Source organism: Populus nigra, chromosome 7 (genome assembly GCF_951802175.1).
Source record: "Populus nigra chromosome 7, ddPopNigr1.1, whole genome shotgun sequence".
In the NCBI taxonomy this organism is placed as follows: domain Eukaryota; kingdom Viridiplantae; phylum Streptophyta; class Magnoliopsida; order Malpighiales; family Salicaceae; genus Populus; species Populus nigra.
Window position 1 is genome coordinate 10,077,631 of NC_084858.1, and position 20,082 is coordinate 10,097,712.

General features: G+C 30.8%; 1 protein-coding gene across 1 annotated transcript; it reads right to left on the reverse strand.

Annotated features, from left to right (window-relative positions):
- Positions 1 to 225: 225 nt before the first annotated feature.
- On the reverse strand, positions 226 to 1,801 carry LOC133698270 (transcription factor PRE1-like). The gene is made up of 2 exons (XM_062121144.1): positions 1,221 to 1,801; positions 226 to 639 (listed from the first exon to the last, which is right to left on the reverse strand). The coding sequence occupies exons 1-2, from the start codon at positions 1,338 to 1,340 to the stop codon at positions 487 to 489; spliced, it is 273 nt and encodes a 90-aa protein (XP_061977128.1). The 5' UTR covers positions 1,341 to 1,801; the 3' UTR covers positions 226 to 486.
- Between the last annotated feature and the right edge of the window lie 18,281 nt (positions 1,802 to 20,082).

Consider the following 20,082-nt stretch of genomic DNA (forward strand, 5'->3'; position numbering starts at 1 on the left):
CCTCTAACCTTTAGTAGATCCTCTAACCTTGACAATTGTTTTTATCATTGTTTAATCCTTATATCAATATTACATCTCAAAGCTCTCTTCAACTTATTATTATTATTATTATTTATAATTTATACAGTTAACCTCCCTATGGTTCGACCCCAGTCTTGTCGGGTTATTTATTACTTCGATACTTCTGCACTTGGAAGAAGACATCAATCTTTTGGTCATGTCAGGTATCAACTTTATATATATAACTAATCAACGCAAATCCCATATTCTATATAGATTATGCATAAATTTGGCTTTGCTAGTGCAATTCCCTTTTATTATACAACTTAAATACATTGCCTATCTCATATGGCATATATATCGTAAAATTGATGCATGCATATGCTAACCCTCGTTTGGTCGATAAGCGATAAAAACCTACTAACAAGTACATTAAAATGAGAACATATATATAAACTAACCCAAGGACCTGTCCTGATCATAATATTACATAATTAAACTCCTTATTATCTCAGCTTCAGGACTATCAGAATCAATTGTTGCCAAAAGCTGCGACAATCGCTCACTTAAATCATCAACCTCCCTATGCAAGTTCTTGATATAGTTGCAAGTTTCTTGTAGGACCTTAGAAGCTGATACCTGCATATCATATCATATCATGTATTTAAAAAAGTCAAAATTCATATCATTCAAGAACAAGTATATATAAACCCTTGCTAATTATTAATTAACATTATTATTGGAGAGATTATAATTCTAAATGTCTTGCAAACTACCAAATTGTCATAAATATATGCGTGTTATTTATTTTAGTCTAAACCGTACAGTAGTAACTAGTAATTACTACTTTTATCCATAACATTGACATGATGTAGCCAAAGGGTATGGACCAAAATGTCAAAAACAGCAGTCAATTATAAGACCATAAAATGCATTATTCGGCTCTTCCTTTGGGTGGTCCAATCCAACAACGAAAACTGTGAAGGTCAAAGAGAACTTGGATAGCTATGAAAATACTTTCCTTGATGGCCGGGTCATAGTTCAAAATGTCTAGAGAGTGCAATTATTATAACTGTAATACACTATTCTTGTCGAACATGCATCATGTGCAACATTACTCGTGTATTTCTCCACCTACTTTCCCCTACAAGGTTTCATGTCGCTCTCTTCCTTCACTGTCATAAAAGAGAGAGTGAAATACAGAGTGGGGATTAAAGTACCTTATCGGAGCGCCTTTGACGAATCTCAGGGAGAAGCTGGCGTAATTTGGAGACAAGGTGGATGATTTGATCATCAGTGATCCTTGGAACACTAGACTGCCTTGACCTTCTGCTAGACATGCCTGCAGCCTATAAACAAAAAATTGGCACGTGTCTGCTTCAAAGTTTTTGAAACCCAGCTGGTTTTGGTAAAAGGAAGAGTGTTGAAGAACCCAAAAGAGCAAATGGGAAGGTATATCGGCGGTAAGGGAAGATGAGAAGAAAAGTAAAGATAGAAGGAATGTGGATGTAGTAATTAGCTTAGTTAGGGAGGTGAAGAATTGGAGATGGTGATAAGAGAGTTATAAAGAGAAGGACCACAAAAGCAAGTTAACAGGGGGAGTGTGTGTGTGTGTTGGTGTGTGTGTGTGGGTGTGTGTGTGTGAGAGAGAGAGAGAGAGAGAGAGATGTTGGATGTGATGAAGACAAGTGCATTGGAGAATTAAGTGGACTATGCTTGATGTTTTATATTTTTTTTTAAGTGAAAGAGAGAGAAGAAGGAGACCATGTACTTCTTCTGTGTGTTCCCAACATGGGGTTTGATCTCAAGTGGGCTTAGAGAAATGTGTGTGTTTTTTCTCAAACAAAGGGGGCCTTTATGTGCATGTCTCTATACACAACACCATGTGATCATAGGACATTTCTCATCACCAATCAGGGACTTCCAATCACTGAATTTCATACAAAAATGTCAATTTGCCACGTTATGCTAATTCAGATGTATCCGTAAGATTCATGAAGCCTACATTTCCAGGCCTTTACTCAATTGTTTACCAATATTTTTCTATTAGTACAGAGAATTTAATTATTTTTTATGAAATAACACAGCTGTAAAACAAAATGAAGATTGTACTGAATTTCGAAACATGAAATATAAAAAAATTATGTTTGAAAAATACAACATTTATATAAATGTCATATTTATAAGATATAAACTTCTTTAAATATTGCATTTTACTAGCAACCTTTGTATTTAATTGTTTTATTGAAAGGAATTACTTATCATGTATATCTTGGTATATTTTTAATAAGCGAGGGCAGTTTGAAGACTTAAGCCAAGTAAAAATTATCCAAAGGGTTTAAGTACTCATGATTGACCTTTTGGAAGTGACATAATCATAATATTGTTTAGATTAGGCTTCTTTTTTTATAAAATTAAATATTACATAAAAACTATATTTTTTTAAAGTTTTTTTTCTTATAATTTATGTAGTTTCTAATTAGCTTGTAATCAAAATTCCTTTTGGATTTACGACGAATTACATAATAACTATGGTTTTTGTTCTCGTTTCATCATTATAATTATTTTTTTATCAAGCATTTTATAATAAAACTTTCATTTGAATTTAGGGAAAATTTAGAGTTAATGTTTTGAAAATGCAAATTCTTTAAATGTTGTATTTGGTAACCGCGACAATCACCAAACCACTTTTTCCCCTTAAAGTTACCTATAAACACTGAACCTTAACCCTATCTAAAATTATAAAAAAATCATAACTAACAAAATAACACAACATAAAACTCATAATTAACAAAATAACATAATAAAATACATCGATAACATATAAGTATGTCTATCTATCTGCGCTATTGTATTCTACTAGATGGACATGTTCATCAATAACATGACTATTTTTTGTCGGAGTGGCCTCATTCTTAGCCATGATATCATCAAGAGTTAATGTTTCTTTAAAGCTTGCAGGTGCATTACGGTAAATAGTGAACCAAGAAAACACATAGATGTATCCTTCGTTTTCTTCATCAAAATTAAAAGCACAAAGGCGACATCTCAACCCTCTCATATCAATAAGCCAACATAATATTCATCAAATTCATATATTAAAGGTTCCATAAATAAAATGCATCATTCAACATATTTTCATTCTAAAAAGTTACAATTACTTCAAGTATTTTGAATCTATTACACATATTGCTCATACTGCAAGTCTTTTGGTAGAAGAACCTATATGGGGTCTAGTGTGATGACCCGACACATTATACCAATATACCAAATCATATACTTCTCCTATGTAATCATATGATGAATCTCGGTAAATACCTCATTACTTCATGCATCCCACTATGATATATAAGTTCTATGAAGGTTTTACGAGTCATAATTGTCAATTTTACCTTGATAATTTATAGCGTGCAACTCATAGCCGATATCAATGTCAACCAGAATGTGTTTCATGTAGTCAAACTATCGCATTACTCGATTAGAAAAATGTAGCCCAACCATCTAAAAAAACCTAACAGAACCACTACAGTCTATTTATCTATCTTGCTAATGTACACTACAAGTGCAACTATCAGTTTATTATCTTCGTACAAAGCCTAATTTACCTACAATACACGTGTCAAAAATAATGACAACACATGTTTTTTAACACATACCTGGAAAGGATATTGCCTATCTAGCTCACTCCAATATAATTACAATACATATGTAGGATTATTATCAAATACCTTAATCGCATACCACCTAACATTACAAGTCACAAGCTTATTAGCTTCTTTTTCAAGTCACATTTAGACAATATAGTTGCATATATTATTTTAAACATTGCATTACCTAATGGGAGTTGAAGTGTAACTTATATAATCTAAACAGTCATAACTTGCTTCCTTAGAATTTAAGGTTAGCCGATATTGAGATGCTTCCAAGATCATAGCTATTTTGAAAAAATATATGCGTGGTTTTTTTTTTATTTATTACAAAGATTTGAAATGTAAATGTAAATGAGAATTTTAAATTGTTTCATTTATACCTGGAAAGAATGCTGCATATCGAGCTCCCTCCAATATAATTACAATACATATGTAGGATTATTATCAAATACCTTAATCGCATACCACCTAACATTACATATCACAAGCTTATTAGCTTTTTTTAAAGTCACATTTAGACAATATAATTGCATATAATTATTTTAAACATTGCATTACCTAATGGGAGTTGAAGTGTAACTTATATAATATAGATAGTCATAACTTACTTCCTCAGAATTTAAGGTCAGCCTATATTGAAATGCTCCCATGATCATAGCTATTTTGATAAAACATATGAGTGGTTTTTTTTCATTTATTACAAAGATTTGAAATGTAAATTAAATTAAAATTTTAAATTGTTTTATTTATACCTGTAAATGTAGATATATCCCCCAACTTGTTTTGTTCCCTTCATGGATGCAATACACTATCCATACGACATGCCATGACAACAAAACCCCAACTATATATGGAGATTGCATTAAAATCCTCAAGAAGCGTAAAATAAATACATGTGTAAGATCTATGAATAGAATGCTACCAAACATATGCAATAAATATGCGCTAGCATACCTGCATCATCTTTCAATGATCATAACAAGATTAAAAAATAATTCAAAAATATGTAATATATTAAAGTCATAATTTAAATCATACATACACAAGACCTCGTCGTCAACATCATCTGATGGTGTGACAAATATCTCATCAAATCATTTAAGGCATATCCTACCCTTTTTCAATTCGGTGGGAAGGGGTGTCACTCTAAATACATGCTCACATAGCGTAACTAAATTACACATTTCATTGGATGTTATTGCATGTCCATCGATAAGAAATTCAAACGGAACTATTATATCCTGTAATATAGGTGTCATCTTCAAGTTCCTGAGGTGGAACATGAATGTCTCCCGTTTTCATCGCTCAATTAGTGCATTAATCAATCCTTGATCAAGCTTGAAGTGCTTCAAGCAAATAATGCATAAACATTATGCCTAGAACAAAAATAGCTTAATTCAATCACATAGTTTCATCAACTTATGTGTTTGGTAATATATCTTAACCTTGTCCTATAATACAATTTAAAATATAAATACATTGAATATAAAGTAATGAAAGTGTTAATTAAAGTTAAATATATTTACAATGCCAACAAATTTATCCTTTGATTTGTGTTTGTCCTATAACCACAAGATAAAAGTATCAACGAGCCAAGTAGGCATGTACTATGACATAAAATTCTTCAAAACTCAAACAAATTCATGTTATTTTCATGTTGAATCACATAAAATCAATCATAATTGACTTAATCTATATCTAATTTATCAAAAAATAAAATCAAACTAAACCTAAACAATGCAATGGATTATTTGTTGGACATCACATAGAATCTTTACCTTACTTCTTAGTTGGGAAGTGGTGGCTATAAAACCATAAAATTATGATTACTTTTTAGTAATCATAATTGACTTGAATTGATATTGTTGTCAATGCAATGGATTATTTGTTGGACATCATTGGCATGGTGTTGGTTTGTAGAAGCTTTTGAATTGTTTTTGTACTTCATGTTTTCATCCATGTTTTTTAGACATAGAATACAATTACTTCAATTGCTTCATCCAACAAATATCAAATTGAAAATCTTTATGCTTTTCATGGGTTGCATTGATTTTTCTTTGCAAATTTGTTATTGTTAGATGTGCCTTGATGACATAGTAAAGGATGCTATTGCATTGGTTGACCATTTATTGATCATTCTTATCAATAAGAGCTAATGCAAGGGATTGTTTCTCGTGCCTTCTAAAATTGCAAGGTCCTTTTCTAATTGTTCTCTTACACAACAATCTACAAGATCTTAGGAAACAATATTATAATCAATAACAAGCTCTAGAGGACATACAATAGATTGTTTCAATGTTATAGGATTGATCATTGCTTTAATCTACGGCTTGAAGTTCATAATTTATCAACAAATTTATAAGTGAATTTTCTTTTATATACTGATTTATAAAATGTTTACATGTATATGTAGTGTTTACATGTATATATAGTAACTATATTTTTATAGGAGGAATTATTCGTCTTTAAGTTTATCATATTTCAATATAATGAATCAAATCATAGCCTAATAGTTTTAACTATCTATTTATTGATAGTCTAGTAGTTTTCTTGTTTTAATAAAAAAATAATATATTTTTTATTTTAATTTTACTATTCATTCCCTTATAAATTACTACAAGTTAGTACGTATTCTCTTAGTAACTTGTTTTTTGTCCTTTATTTTTATTTTTTTTTATCAATTTTTTTTCAATTTAATCCTTTCATATTGTTTTTATTAGAGTTTGGGCTTTGTGATTTATTTCTGTTTGCGTTCTATAGGGTTATCATAGTCTTAAAAAAATCTCAACATTAGATTGGTGCTTGATTTTGCAGAAAATAATTTGGTTTTATAGTTTAAAAGAGATTAGAAATTAAAGGACTAAAATTGAGAAAGAAGTGAAATGACAAGCCTTTAAAAAAAATGAAAAAATGGTTCTTGTGTTTTTTCCTAGATTTCTCCATGGGTATTTTTCAAAGTTACTTATTGGTTCTTTGAGTTGTCCTATCTATTAATTTGGTCTAAAACTTTATTTTTCTTATTTTTTCAGTCCCTTGTTTGAGAAAGGTGAGAGAAAGTCATTGAAAAATAACAATAAAAGAGAAAGTCGTGGGACCACTTTCCTACAACTAAAAAAATTTACTTTTGGTGTCAATGAATTTTATTCAATGAGAAAAGTTCTATTAAGGTGTTTTTCGCTTGCCATCCTCCTTAACGAAGTAGATCAAGGTTGAAAAATTATTATTTAAGACTCTAAATGGGTTTAATGAGGCCTCTAATGTGTTTATTTAGTGAAAAATAAGTTTTTTTTAGGGTGCTTGAGGTCTAACCCAACTTTTTGGACACCAAATGTGGCCAAAAAATCAAAAGTGAGAGGACCACAATGTAAAACATAAAAAAAAAATATTGCCAATCTTAAAATCTTTAGAATTTTCATTTTGATCCAAACATTCATTTTGTTTATTTTTAGTAATTAAACTTGAAAGATAAAAGAGAAAGTTACTAAAAATTGTAAAGGAGAGAAAAAGTTGTTGTTGGACCACATTCCGACCTCGAAAAAAGAAAATCATTGTGTTAATTGATTCCATTTGATTGAATGTCATTTAATTTTTACTTTGTTTTCGAATAAGAATATATAAATCTTTTTATGATATTAACAAGTATTTTTATACAACCCATCATCATCATTATTTTTTGAATTTTAACCGGTTGCTTTCTTGATATCATATTTTTTTATTATCATATAATTAAATAGTTATTTAAAAAAACAATGTTATTAAATCTAGTCGGATCTATGACTTGAGTTGTCGATTTAACAAGTTAGCTTAGATTGATCTTCATCAATCTAAGATATCATCGTGCTTGAGAAAAAAAAAATTGTTTGAGTTTATAATTAAAATCTTACTTGCAAATAGAAATTAACAACACATCTACATAATTGTTTTACATTTAAAAAAATTTAAATTTATGATCCGATCCATATACGAACTAATTATCTAGTTTTCCCTTTTGCAGGATGAGTTAGCCTTGCATTAAATGCTTAGGTAGTTTACGAAGATCGCTTAACTCGCAATTAAACAATGGAGGCTAATTTATTCCTTGTAAACTTAACCAATGCCTTTTCCTATATTCTAAGATTTATTATTACCATGTATCGTGTAATTTTATTATGATATATTAAGAATAACTAATGGTATTTTATTAGCTATTTTTTTAAAATTCATTTTAAAATAATAAAAATAAAAGAGAGAACTACAAGATTAAGATATTTTTATAATTTTATGTGTTATAGATTTTACTACCTCTTTCTTTAAAGTGAGTTTTTAAGAAATACCAAATAGAATGTTATTAGTTAGTCTATATGCACAATAAAATTTCCCTCTAAATTCACTATATATATATATATTAAGTATAATATATCATGAATTTTTAATTTTTTAATAAACATATATTATGAGGATTCATACCACAACCATATCACAACATGAAATTAAGTTCAATTTATTTCTGCAGTGTATCAAGGGCAAGATAACTGGTGCAAATCTAAGATGGCAACCAAGCAAAATAAATATTTCAATGATCATGTCTTTTTACCTCTCTCATGCATTATGCATTATTGCAAATCTAGATGGCAACCAAGCAAAATCAATATTTCAATGTTTATATCTCAGACATTTTGTTTTTCTTCCTTGTTTGGGACATAACTACGTTAGTGTTGCTAGCTTGATCATCAAAACCTCATTTCACATGCCATTTCCCTGGCATACACGACATGCACGTGTTATGCAATTGGCTAGTACATTGTATTATTGGGAGAAAATCTCTAATACAGGAATGTATATGAAATTTCAAATCAACGTTTTTTTTTTTTTAGTTTAACGTGGGTGTCCGGGCCAGCTTGCGCGCACCTCGATTAATCCCACCGGCCCTGAAGTTAACGACCATGTAAGCCTCCAGTAGTCATTATATGAGCAACCACAGAGCTCGAACCTGAGACCACAGAGGGAGCAAACCTCTTAGTCCCAAATCAACGTTTTTGCCTAGCAAAGTCACGTGCTACTAGAAATTTAGACAACCCTTCCCTTACTTCTCCGGCCCATCCCTCAATTGTTTGTTGTTGCAACAAAGTTCATAAACCGACTTATATTTTTGTCAACAACCAACAAGTTCTTCAATTAGGATTATCATCACCATCTTAGTTTGATTCTTCTAGACTGATAATGATTAATATATATTTCTTGTGCTACCCCATTAATAATATATATGTTTGGAAGCTTTTCGTAATCGGTGTGTGTGATTGGTGCAATTAATATATAAAACCAAACTTGATAAAACTTGTGTTTTATTTACTTTAATTAGTTCTTTGATTGAACCTTAAAAAATATTAAGATTACTAGAATATTCTCTCACATCCCTCGACATATTTATTTAACATTAATTCTTTTTCCTGTGATTAGGAATTTTTTTTTTAAAAAGGGGGTGGGTGGAGAGAAGGTAGTGTAAGGTCGTTTATAATTAAGATGATAAAAGACAAACTACTATATATATATATATATATATATATATATATATATATATATATCTGTTCTCTAAATGGTATCTATTGCAAGGTGAATAGTATGGAAAGGTTATCTCATATATATATATATATATATATACACACACGCCCATCACACATGGCTTGCCAATATAGTAAAAATTAATAGAATAACGTGAAACTGTTTCAACTTTTATGTCAAAAGGAAACGGACATATAAATTAGGCAAAGGGCCATAGTAATGGCACATACACATGGATAGCTTGATTGTGTGTAGAAAGTCAATATCAAGATGACATTCATGCCTCACCAGTACCTTACTTCTTGTTAGAAATCAAGGACTGCAAATTCGAAATGGTGGCATTACATGTTAGTCCATGTGAATTTTCCGTGAAAATCAGGTACTAGAACCACATCATGTAACCTTTATGGAACAAACACATGGCCTTGATGTATGAAGAGGATGGAGAAGACTTGTGATCACCGTAAACGCGAAATGTTCTCATCTCTCTTCTTTCTTTGAAATGACAGACTTAGGCCAAAAGGAGAGTGTGTTAAATGTCTTAAAGAAATGAAGATTCGATGAACTAAACGTACAAGCATGGGTTTTTTAACCCTATCTATCTTGTTTGGTCATGATGCCCTGCCACGAATTTGTGGGAAAACCATGCAAATTAGAGCAATATCGTAATTTTGTATGATTTCCCTTCCGTGATAAACGAAAGTCAAGCAAGTAAAACGTTGCTGCGGTTTAATATTCACTTGACTATGCATGTTCGGGGTCGGCAAGAAATATTTGATATATAGATCACATAGTTTGAGATATAGTATATGTGAAGTTCGAGGACCTACTTTATTTTATGTAATTAATCCACCCCTAATTACGCCTTTTGATTGAGAAAAACAAATGTTGGAAGTGATAATGATTCATTTGTCTCCGACAAATACAATCCTCTATTTGATTTGCCGGGTTTTGTTTGTTTGTTTGTTTAATTCAAATGTTAAAGGTGGATTGGAGTCTCCGACATACAATAAATGATGTTTTAGCGCATGAACACACCTAAGCTACTTTGTTCACAAGCAATCGCATCTTTACTTAGGGAGTGCTTCTTTTTTTTTTTAATTACTCATATATTTCGTACACATAACTTTTTTAACCATAAGATATCCTTGGAATAATTTTCATATATTAAAAGTATGTTTCTTTCCATTTAGTTGTTAATCATACCATATATATATATATATATATATATAACAAAAAAAAAACTTAGATTAATGTATTTTAGAAAACTAATTTTCTGATCACAACCTTCTTTAAAATCTGTAAGGAGATAATAATATGCTCTAAGATTTGTACAAGAATATGATAACATGAGGAATGGCATACATTTTTTTGTCGCCAATGATATAATTAATTATAGTTTAAGCCATTTTTCACCACTTTCAATTATCATGTATCCTCGGGATATGATATTCCAAACTACACGTGCACTTTGCCCACTTCACAGTAATAATATCTTACCGCTAAGTCATAACAGCATTAAATTTATACATCTTCAAATTAACAGAAGACTAATATGTTTGATATTAGCAGCTAATTTTATAAAAGTGTTTTTAAAATAAATATATTTTAAAATATATTTTTTTAATTTTAATATTTTGAGAAATTAACATTATGCTAGAAGGGGTGGAAGCCATTTACCTGTTCCTCCCGTGGGGTGTCCTTTCCTGGTCAAAGGTTTGATCCTGGTCGGACCACCTAATCACATCAATAACTACAAATCAGCATATTTGCATTTTAAAATCACATAACTCATCACCATATATATTTCAAGAATCCACATCTTCATATTCAAGTATTCCATAAATTACACAATCATACAATGAATTTGTTACAGGCATTTAAGTCCATTCTGATATGGAAGTCTATCACAGAACATCGACAGCTGATTCACTGGTGACACTGGAATCAGTAACGAAAACTGGTTTGCTGGTGACCCAGAAATCGATAGCGAAAACTAATTCACTGGTGACACAAATTGACAGTAAAAACTGATTCACTAGTGACACAGAATTCATCAATGCAATTCCAGTCCTATAGTTGACGAATGAAATCATCTGCATACCTAGTCTTTCGTTAACTTAGAATCGTTGATGAAAATTGAGTTGCTGCCGATTCAAAAATCATCACCGCAACACAGTTTCACAGTTGACGCTGAAATCATCAACGCATATGGTTCACAGTTGACTCATAAATCATTGATGAAAACTGAGTCGCTGCCGACTTAAAAAATCATCAGCGCAGTCAGTTCTATGATTGATGTTGAAATCATTAGCTTACATATTCTACTGTTGACATAGATATCATTGACGAAACTTGAGTCACTGCCAACCCATAAATCATCAACGCAATCCATGTCGCTGCTGATTCAAAAATCGACAGTGGCGATGGAGTTGTTTCTAGTTCTATTTCTTTCTTTTAGCTAAGCATAAGGTTGACACTAAGCTTTCTCCCCCTCCCAACATTTCTCAATCTATTTGAACATAGAACCTCGTTGAACCACTCTCCATTCATCATACATTATCAAACAACACAAAAACATCTCTGTATGTTTATCTACTAAGGTTTTTCTCAAATCATCACTTCCAATACCAGCACCTAACATTGCTACTACCATACATTCTTGCATTCACATTTGTATCATGGCAATGTATCAACACAACTAATAACAATTCTACAACATTTACGGGTTCTATTTCATTTTTATCACAAGTGTAATTACAAAAATCATGCCACAACATATTTTCATTTACTTGAACCATTCTCATGTAAACCCATCAATCTCATATCAAAATTCAAGCATGAACATCAACATAAATTTCGGTTCCAACACACAAAACGTTCCTAGTAATCCAACATAATCACACTCCATGCAACTCCTCATTTCATGTAAGTTCATTAATCATATGTGAAAAATCAAGGCATTAATCATCAACATACATTCTGTTTTAGTTTGAATATGTTCTTAGGAGTTCAACAAGGTCATTGTCACGCATTTCATCACATAATTACATGTTGTCCAGCCCTTCAACTATGGTCGACCCTCTTTCAAGTTTGTTCATTCAAATTTTTTCATTTCTCTTGTTGAATGTTCTGGAGTTAGGTTCCCTATTCAGCCTCATTTTTGTCTCTCTTCCTAATATAGATTTCCTTAACAGCTGGGGTTTTATTCTTCTTTTTGGTCCCAAATTCATAAGAACAGGTTAAGAAGGGTTCTGGTTCATACCTCACAGTTTTCAACAGCTTTAGGAAGCGATTTAATAGTTTTTCTTCCCTTTTACTTTTAGTTTCTTCCTCCCTTCTCCAAGTGCACTAGTCGGCCTCCTACACCCATCCTCCTTCCATAGTTTCAGCCATTTATGTAACGACCTAGCTTTTTGAAAGCCAAAAATCGATGGAATTGTTTTTAGGTTCCTATCAAAAATTTGCAGAGTTTCCTTTGTATTTATCCTTACCAAGCTATTGAAATCCTAATTAAAGTCTCATACAACTCACATTAGGAGCTTGAATCTCAAGAATTCACATCAATACTAATTGTTATTTATCTCATCATCTCTGCATCATAAACAAGTATAAAATGCTTACTCATAAAGTAGAAAAATAACAGTAACCAAAAATAAAGAAGACTTGACATGTAATAATAAACATTAAAATTACTGCTACTTGTATTATGATCCTCCAAACAAGAGTCTAAGTTATACTAGTTACAAATAATAGCATTATGCAATACTGTAAGAGTTTACATTATAATTACATGCCAAAAGAGGAAGTCAATACATGCACAAAAGTCTCCTTAAAATCTACAAGTCACACGGATGGAGTGACGAACCTAAAGGGTATAAGAAGTTCCTGCAGTTAATGAAATAATACAATAAAATTTATTATACTAAAATAGTCATGAATATTCCAATAAAAAAATTCTTTCTATAATAATAAAATTTAGCGTAGTTCATCATTCTTTTTTTTTAGTTAGATTTCCATGATTCGTTTTGTAACACAAACACTTTAATACTTCTATCTTTCATTATGGCGTTCCATTCTTGGATGCATATCTCTTATCAAGATTTCTTAGTCACCCTTAGCAACCAAATCAATTTCCATAATTCCAGCATTCCATCTTCGAAAGCCAATTTCATTTGTGATTCAATAATCACTTCTAGCAATTTAATCGATTGCTATACATATATCTAACATTCTATTCTTGGAAGCCAATTTCATTTTATGACTCAACGATCACTTCTAGCAATTTATTCGATTGCTATACATCCGACATTCCATTCTCGGAAGCCAATTTCACGCCATGATTTATCAATCATCATCAATGAATTTATTGGTTGCTATAAACCTGACATTCCATTCTTGGAAGCCAATCTCATTTTAGGATTAATAATCACTTCATTCTAATATTGAACCCATATCAGAAATTTTATCTTTATGGCAATTAATACAACTCAAATAAATCCATTACAGGATTTATATGGCTTGATAAGAGACATTTAAGTAGTGTTGCCACCTACCAAGAGTATGATGTGATGTGCTGGCATGGGTACGCTGGACTGCCTCGGGGCCCTCTCATATACCATAACGAGATCAAAGTTTTTTAATCAGAAACTTTGTATCGGACCACAAATATTAATTGACATATTCTTTCATCCAAAAATTTAAAATATATTAGTTCATTCATGTATTTCTCATTCAAAATCCCATGACCATTTCTTTTTAAATATCCATGGTTAGAGATTCCTCTCAAATAGTTGTCATTCATTCACGAATGTGTTTTTACAACTAAACACTATTTTGCGTTCCAATTAAAACTTATCTTGCTTAATTGGGAATGTGGTGTAATTCTATTTTCTCACATGTTAACATGTCCCTTTTCTATTAGTAAGAAAAGAGAGGTTAGATTCACCTATTAACATATCTAATTTTGCTCATTCTCTACACTCTCACAAATTTGTCTTTTAGATGGTAGCTTGACGTTTCTATGGATTTTTATCCATAATCGGAGTTGGTTCAACTTATGCAAAGTTTGCTTCAAATAAGAGTTAACATCCCCGGTACCAATGCCATAAAGAGGTATACTCAAAATTCCATTCCCATCTATTCCTAATTTCAACTACAATTCAATAATTATAAGTTGTCACACAAAATACAACAGGACCTATCTTCTGTATTTTATTCTTAACTTGAGTTTTAAGAACTCGAATTAGGTAAGGCCAATTTCTAATGAAAGTTAACAACCATATACACAAATTTTAAGAGGAAACTTATCCAAAATTTCATGCTTAACTAGTCCAAAATTCACTCATAAGTTAAATAACAATTTCAGTTTTGGAATGAATAACTTGACCCCTCATTAGTATTTCGTCCACATTTGGAGTTCCATAACTCCAAATGACCCAAATATTATTGCAATGTAAATTTAACATACCTACACACAAGAAGAAAAATATCTCGAATTCGTTGGGTTTCTATCCTCAAACTCAGTTGCAACTTGGACATTAGGGTTGTCCAGCTGTAGTTCAATGTCTCCCATCATCAATAATTAATACCTAGGACTAACACTAAAATGTTCCATCCCTTATACCTCAATGATCATCATTCAACCACAATAATTTAATTTGAATACAATACAAGCAACCAAATCATTACTTTATTATAATGGCTGAAACATGTATCAAGTGAGGAGTGAAATTTCTTCTTCAAGTCTTTTAATGTTTTTGTTCCAAGATCATGCTAACATGATGAAATTCAAGATTTGATAACTTACAACAAAAACTCAAATTCAGACAAGTCATCCCCCTTCTTTTCTTTGCAATAATCTTGGCCAAAACTTAAGGAATACTAGTTCTCCTTCATTGTCTTCTATTTTGATATATGTTTCTACTCTAGGCAATCCTCTCATGTTCAATTCAAATAACCTTATGTATCTCATTCATGAACATCAAATAGGAACATTAAAAATAAAAAACAATTTAAATATTGTGCTAAACATTAAAATCAACAATTTATCAAAATAATGTAACTAATTAAACATTAATTAATTGCACATTTGTATTAAAAGAAAGTCTTCCTTTACTCTTTTCTTTCATTTGGCCGAACCCAAGGGCCTCTCTCCCATCCTAATATCTTCTTCAATCTTGAATAATAATGTCATTTTATTAAACAATTATTCTTCTAAGTGCAAAATTTATGAGTTTTTTTTTCTCTTTTTTCCAATTTTTGCATAAGAACCCTAATAAACAAAATTTGAAAATTAAGGATTTTACTTCCAATTTCAGTTAGGAAGGGTTTAAAATACTTTAGTCTATGCTCTTTGGTCTCCAAAAACCTTCTTCACATCCTCTTCTTCTCCCATTTCATTTTTCTTCATGTTTTCTTCTATTTGTTCAATGAATATTCTTTTTTTTTTTTTCTCTTGATAACACCTTAGTTACTCCTTTCATGTTTCTAACTCTCATCTCTCTTTGTTTTTTCACACTTTAAGGAGGGTAAATGGTGGCATGCAAGGCTGGTTGGTGACACGATCAAAAGATTAATATCTTATTTCAAGTGCAGGAGTGTCGAAGTAATAAATAACTAGCAAGACCATGGTCGAACCACAAGGAGGTGAACTATATAAATTATAAATAATATATATAATTTAACAAAGAGTTAAAGACATCTTTGAGATGTGAGATTAATATGAGGATTAAATAATGATAAAAACAGTTGTCAATGTTAGAGGATCCACTAATGGTATTAGAAGTAAATATAATATAAACTATTTTTATTACTCAACTGAAAACCACACAAAAAGGAGGTTCCAATCAGATGATTTATCCTTAATAGTTCAATATAAATTCTTAACATGATCATATTAATTATCTTATTTTAGTAACACCATACTTTTAAATATTGTAAGGAATTCATGATGTTAACTTATGTTAACAACACATCAAGTTCCTTTCATAGCACAAGTGTCAATTATACCATACAGTAGGCTATGAAAGTGCCAAGTATTTGTTGTACCAAGGGTTGTACAACACAGATCTAGATTAATCATTTAACAAGCAAGGTATTAAGAATTAGTAAGATAAAAAGATAAGACATGTTAATAACAAACTTTCTTAGATATAAACATTGAAGTCCATGTTGAGTTTATATTATACCTATTTTAACACCATTAGTGAAACCTTTTCACATTGACATAATAAACTTAGCTAAACATTATGAAGAAGAGAAACATAAATAAACTAGATAAGAACATAAGTATCGTAAAGGAAATAAAAAGCATAAACAAGAGATTAAGGAAAATATAATATGAAATAAAACTTAAACATTACAAAAATATAAAGAAAGAAATAAAGAGCATGATCTTGATCTGAAAACCAAGATGCCTAAATGCGTGGCAAATGCCTCTTTTTATAGGCCAAAATTCAGAACTATTGATTTGATGACTAATTATTGAGTGGGTGGCCACCTTTTGACTTGGTAACAATCCACTTGGTAACAATCCTTATTTTCTTGTCTGTAGAAAACATCTTTGTTAACATCAGAATTTGAATAGATAGTCTTCATGAAAGTTCTGAGAAATTGTCTCAGCTTTCCAACAAAACAAGAATGAGGTCATTTGAATTTCTAGAACTCAAGATATGGGATTAACACTAAACAGTGTCTAGGCTGCAGGACAGATTTCGACTTACAATTTGAACTTGAAAACGGTCTTTTTGAATCTTGGACTCTTCATGAAAGTTTTAGGCTTATGCCTTAGCTTTCTATCCATGTAAACCATACCTAAATCCAAGTTCTACAGCTCTAGTTATGATCCAATAACCGAATGGTGTTCCAATTTGAATTCAACCAGCATCTCTTTTCTAAGCTTAGCCCTTTCTTTGTCTTCTCAATTTCAGTAGTTAAACTCATCAATCAATCATTTGATTTTTGTGATAGGCCTGCATTTAAAATGAACATTTACCATAAATTAAAGGTATCTTATATTATCAAACTTGTTATTATAAAACATGCTCTAGTTAAGGAGTTATTGATACTTCAAGTGCAAAATGATGATATAAAACCTTGATAAAAATGCACTTTTAAGTACTAATCAGTTGGTGATTATCTAAGAGGAAGGAAGGAGATAGGGGAATGTTTTCCCTTCCAACCATCGGCCTCCCTTAAAAGAGGGAGGCTTCTATTTATTTATTTTTTATTTAGGTCCTTTAATTTCTTAAATTCATGTTATGAAATCCCGAAATCCCTCCTCATTCAATTATTTCAATTCAGCCCTTGGTTAATTATTAATCTTTATTTTAACTAAACTTGCCTATCTCTCTTTTCTTTTGTTCTCTAACTATCTACTTCTTCTTCTTCTTCTTCTTTTGAAAGTATTTTGATCAGGGTTTTACAATTTATGTTTTTCTCTAACTCTCTTTTCCTCTCTAACACTCAAAGAATGTACATACAGCTGGTTGCTAGGTTTTCTTCTTGGGAGAGTGGTTGTTGTAGTGGAGTTTGCTGGCCGATTTTTGGGGAGAGGTCTAGACTTCTTCTCCTTAATGGCTCAGTGATTAGTACTTAAAAGTACATTTTTATCAAGGTTTTATATCATCATTTTGCACTTAAAGTATCAATAACTCCTTAACTAAAGCATGTTTTATAATAACATATCTAATTATATAAGATACCTTTAATTTATGGTAAATGTTCATCTTAAATGCAGGTCTATCACATAAATGAAAGAATTGATTGATGGGTTGAAGTACTGAAATTGAAAGGACAAAGAGATGGCCAAACTTAGAAAAGAGATGCTGGTGCAGTCCAAACTGGAACACTGTTCGGTAATTGGGTCATATCTGGAGCTGTAGATCTTGTATTTAGGTCCATTTTATATGGATGGAAAGATAAGACATAGGCCTATAACTTTCATGTGGAGCCCAATATTTAAAAAGGCCGTTTTCAAGTCCAAATTGTAACAACAACGAAGAAGTCCGAATTTGTCCTGCAGCCCAGACATTGTTCAGTGTTCAGCCCATATCTCGAGTTCTAGAAGTCCAAATGATCTCAAATTTTTACCCTGGAAAGATGAGACAATTTCCTAGAACTTTCATGATTCAAGTTTGTTCAAATTATGACGTCATCAATGACGTTTTTGGCAGACAAGAAGATAAGAATTGTCACCAAGTCAAGATGTGGCCACCCACTCATCAATTAGTCAACAAATCAATAGTTCCGAATTTTGGCCTATAAAAGGAGGCATTTGCCATGTATTTAGGCATCTTGGTTTTCAGATCAAGATCATGCTCTTGCTCTCTCTTTATATTTTGTAATGCTTAAGTTTTGCTTATACTAATCTCTTGCTTATGCTTTTCATTTCCTTTCCTTGTTTATTTATGTTTCTTTCTTTCATTATGTCTAGCTAGGTTAATTATGTCAAGGTGAAAAGGGTACACTAATGGTGTAAGAATAAGTATAATATAAACTTAACATGGACCTTAATGTTGGATACTAACATGCTTTATATTTGTTATCTTGTTCACTTTTAATACTTTGCTTGTTAAATGGTTAATCTAGATTTATGTTGTATAACACTTGGTACAACAAATACTTGGCACTTTCATAGCCCATACTGTATGGTATAACCGACACCTGAGCTATGAAAGGAACTTGATTTGTTGTTAACATAAGTTATAATCATGAATGCCTGACAACATTTACAAGTATTAGCATTATTCGAATAAGATAGCTAATGTAATCATGTTAACAATTTATAATTTGATTGGAACCTCCTTGTGTGTGGTTTCCAATTGAATAATAAGGGTTTATACTATACTTGTTTGAAATACCATTAGTGGATCCTCTAACTAATTGTGTCAAAAAATTATGTAGCTACCAAATCATCAATTAAAATTGTGTCAAAAATTTAGAAATCAGCAACAAAAATTGTGTCACTGCACGAAAATTATGTAGCTACCAAATCAGAAATTGACAATGAAAACTGTGTCGTTGCTGATTAAAAAATCGTTAATTAAAATTGTGTCTCTTCACAAAAACTATGTTACTACTGATTCAGAAATCGGCAACAAAAATTGTGTTGCTGCACAAAAACTATGTAGCTGCTGATTCAGAAATCAATAACGACGGTGAAGTCGTTTCTTGCTTTACTTTTTTTTTGTTAGGTGTTTACACAATCACATGAAAAAAAATATTTATGTAAAAAATATTTAAAAAATAATTACATGTTTAATACGTAAACAAAATTATTATAGCCACATAGTTTACATAGAAATATATATACCTAACAAACTATACAATAGTACAACTAAATGAATATTGTCATGTGGTATGCAATTGACCTACACAAATATAATATTATAAGATATATTAGATAATCATAATATTTATTTATATTGTCCAGTAGAAGAAGAAATCAATATATTTATAATATCTTTTACATCAATGCCTCAGCATACTAAAAATTAACTCAGTAATCATATGATAGTTTCTCACATAATTTTAAAGGTCTTTCACTGGCATTTTTATTTCCAATAGAACACTATTCATATAACTAACTTTAGTTTATTCATGTTCACAAGACTATTTTATTAAGTATTCCTATTATGATCTCAAAGGACTAACTTTGGCCATCTATAAATCTCGGGATAAATTGAAAATAATAATATAATAGAAATTATGGTGTAATAAAATAAAATAAGAAAAATAAAAGTTAAAAAGATAAAAGAAGAAAGGTTTGTTGTAAAAAATATCCATTTTTCCATTAATTGTGTTATAATTTTGTGTATGATCATGTGAATAATGATTTTTTTATAGAGTTGAATTAATGGAATGATGAAACATTAAATAATTGAATGGTTGG

Bases quoted from the DNA above. Each gene is read 5' to 3' on its own strand.
- LOC133698270 (XM_062121144.1), bottom strand. From the start codon at position 1,340: ATGTCTAGCAGAAGGTCAAGGCAGTCTAGTGTTCCAAGGATCACTGAT. The intron at 640-1,220 runs GTACTTTAATCC...TATGATATGCAG, and splicing joins GTCAAAGGCGCTCCGATAAG to GTATCAGCTTCTAAGGTCCT.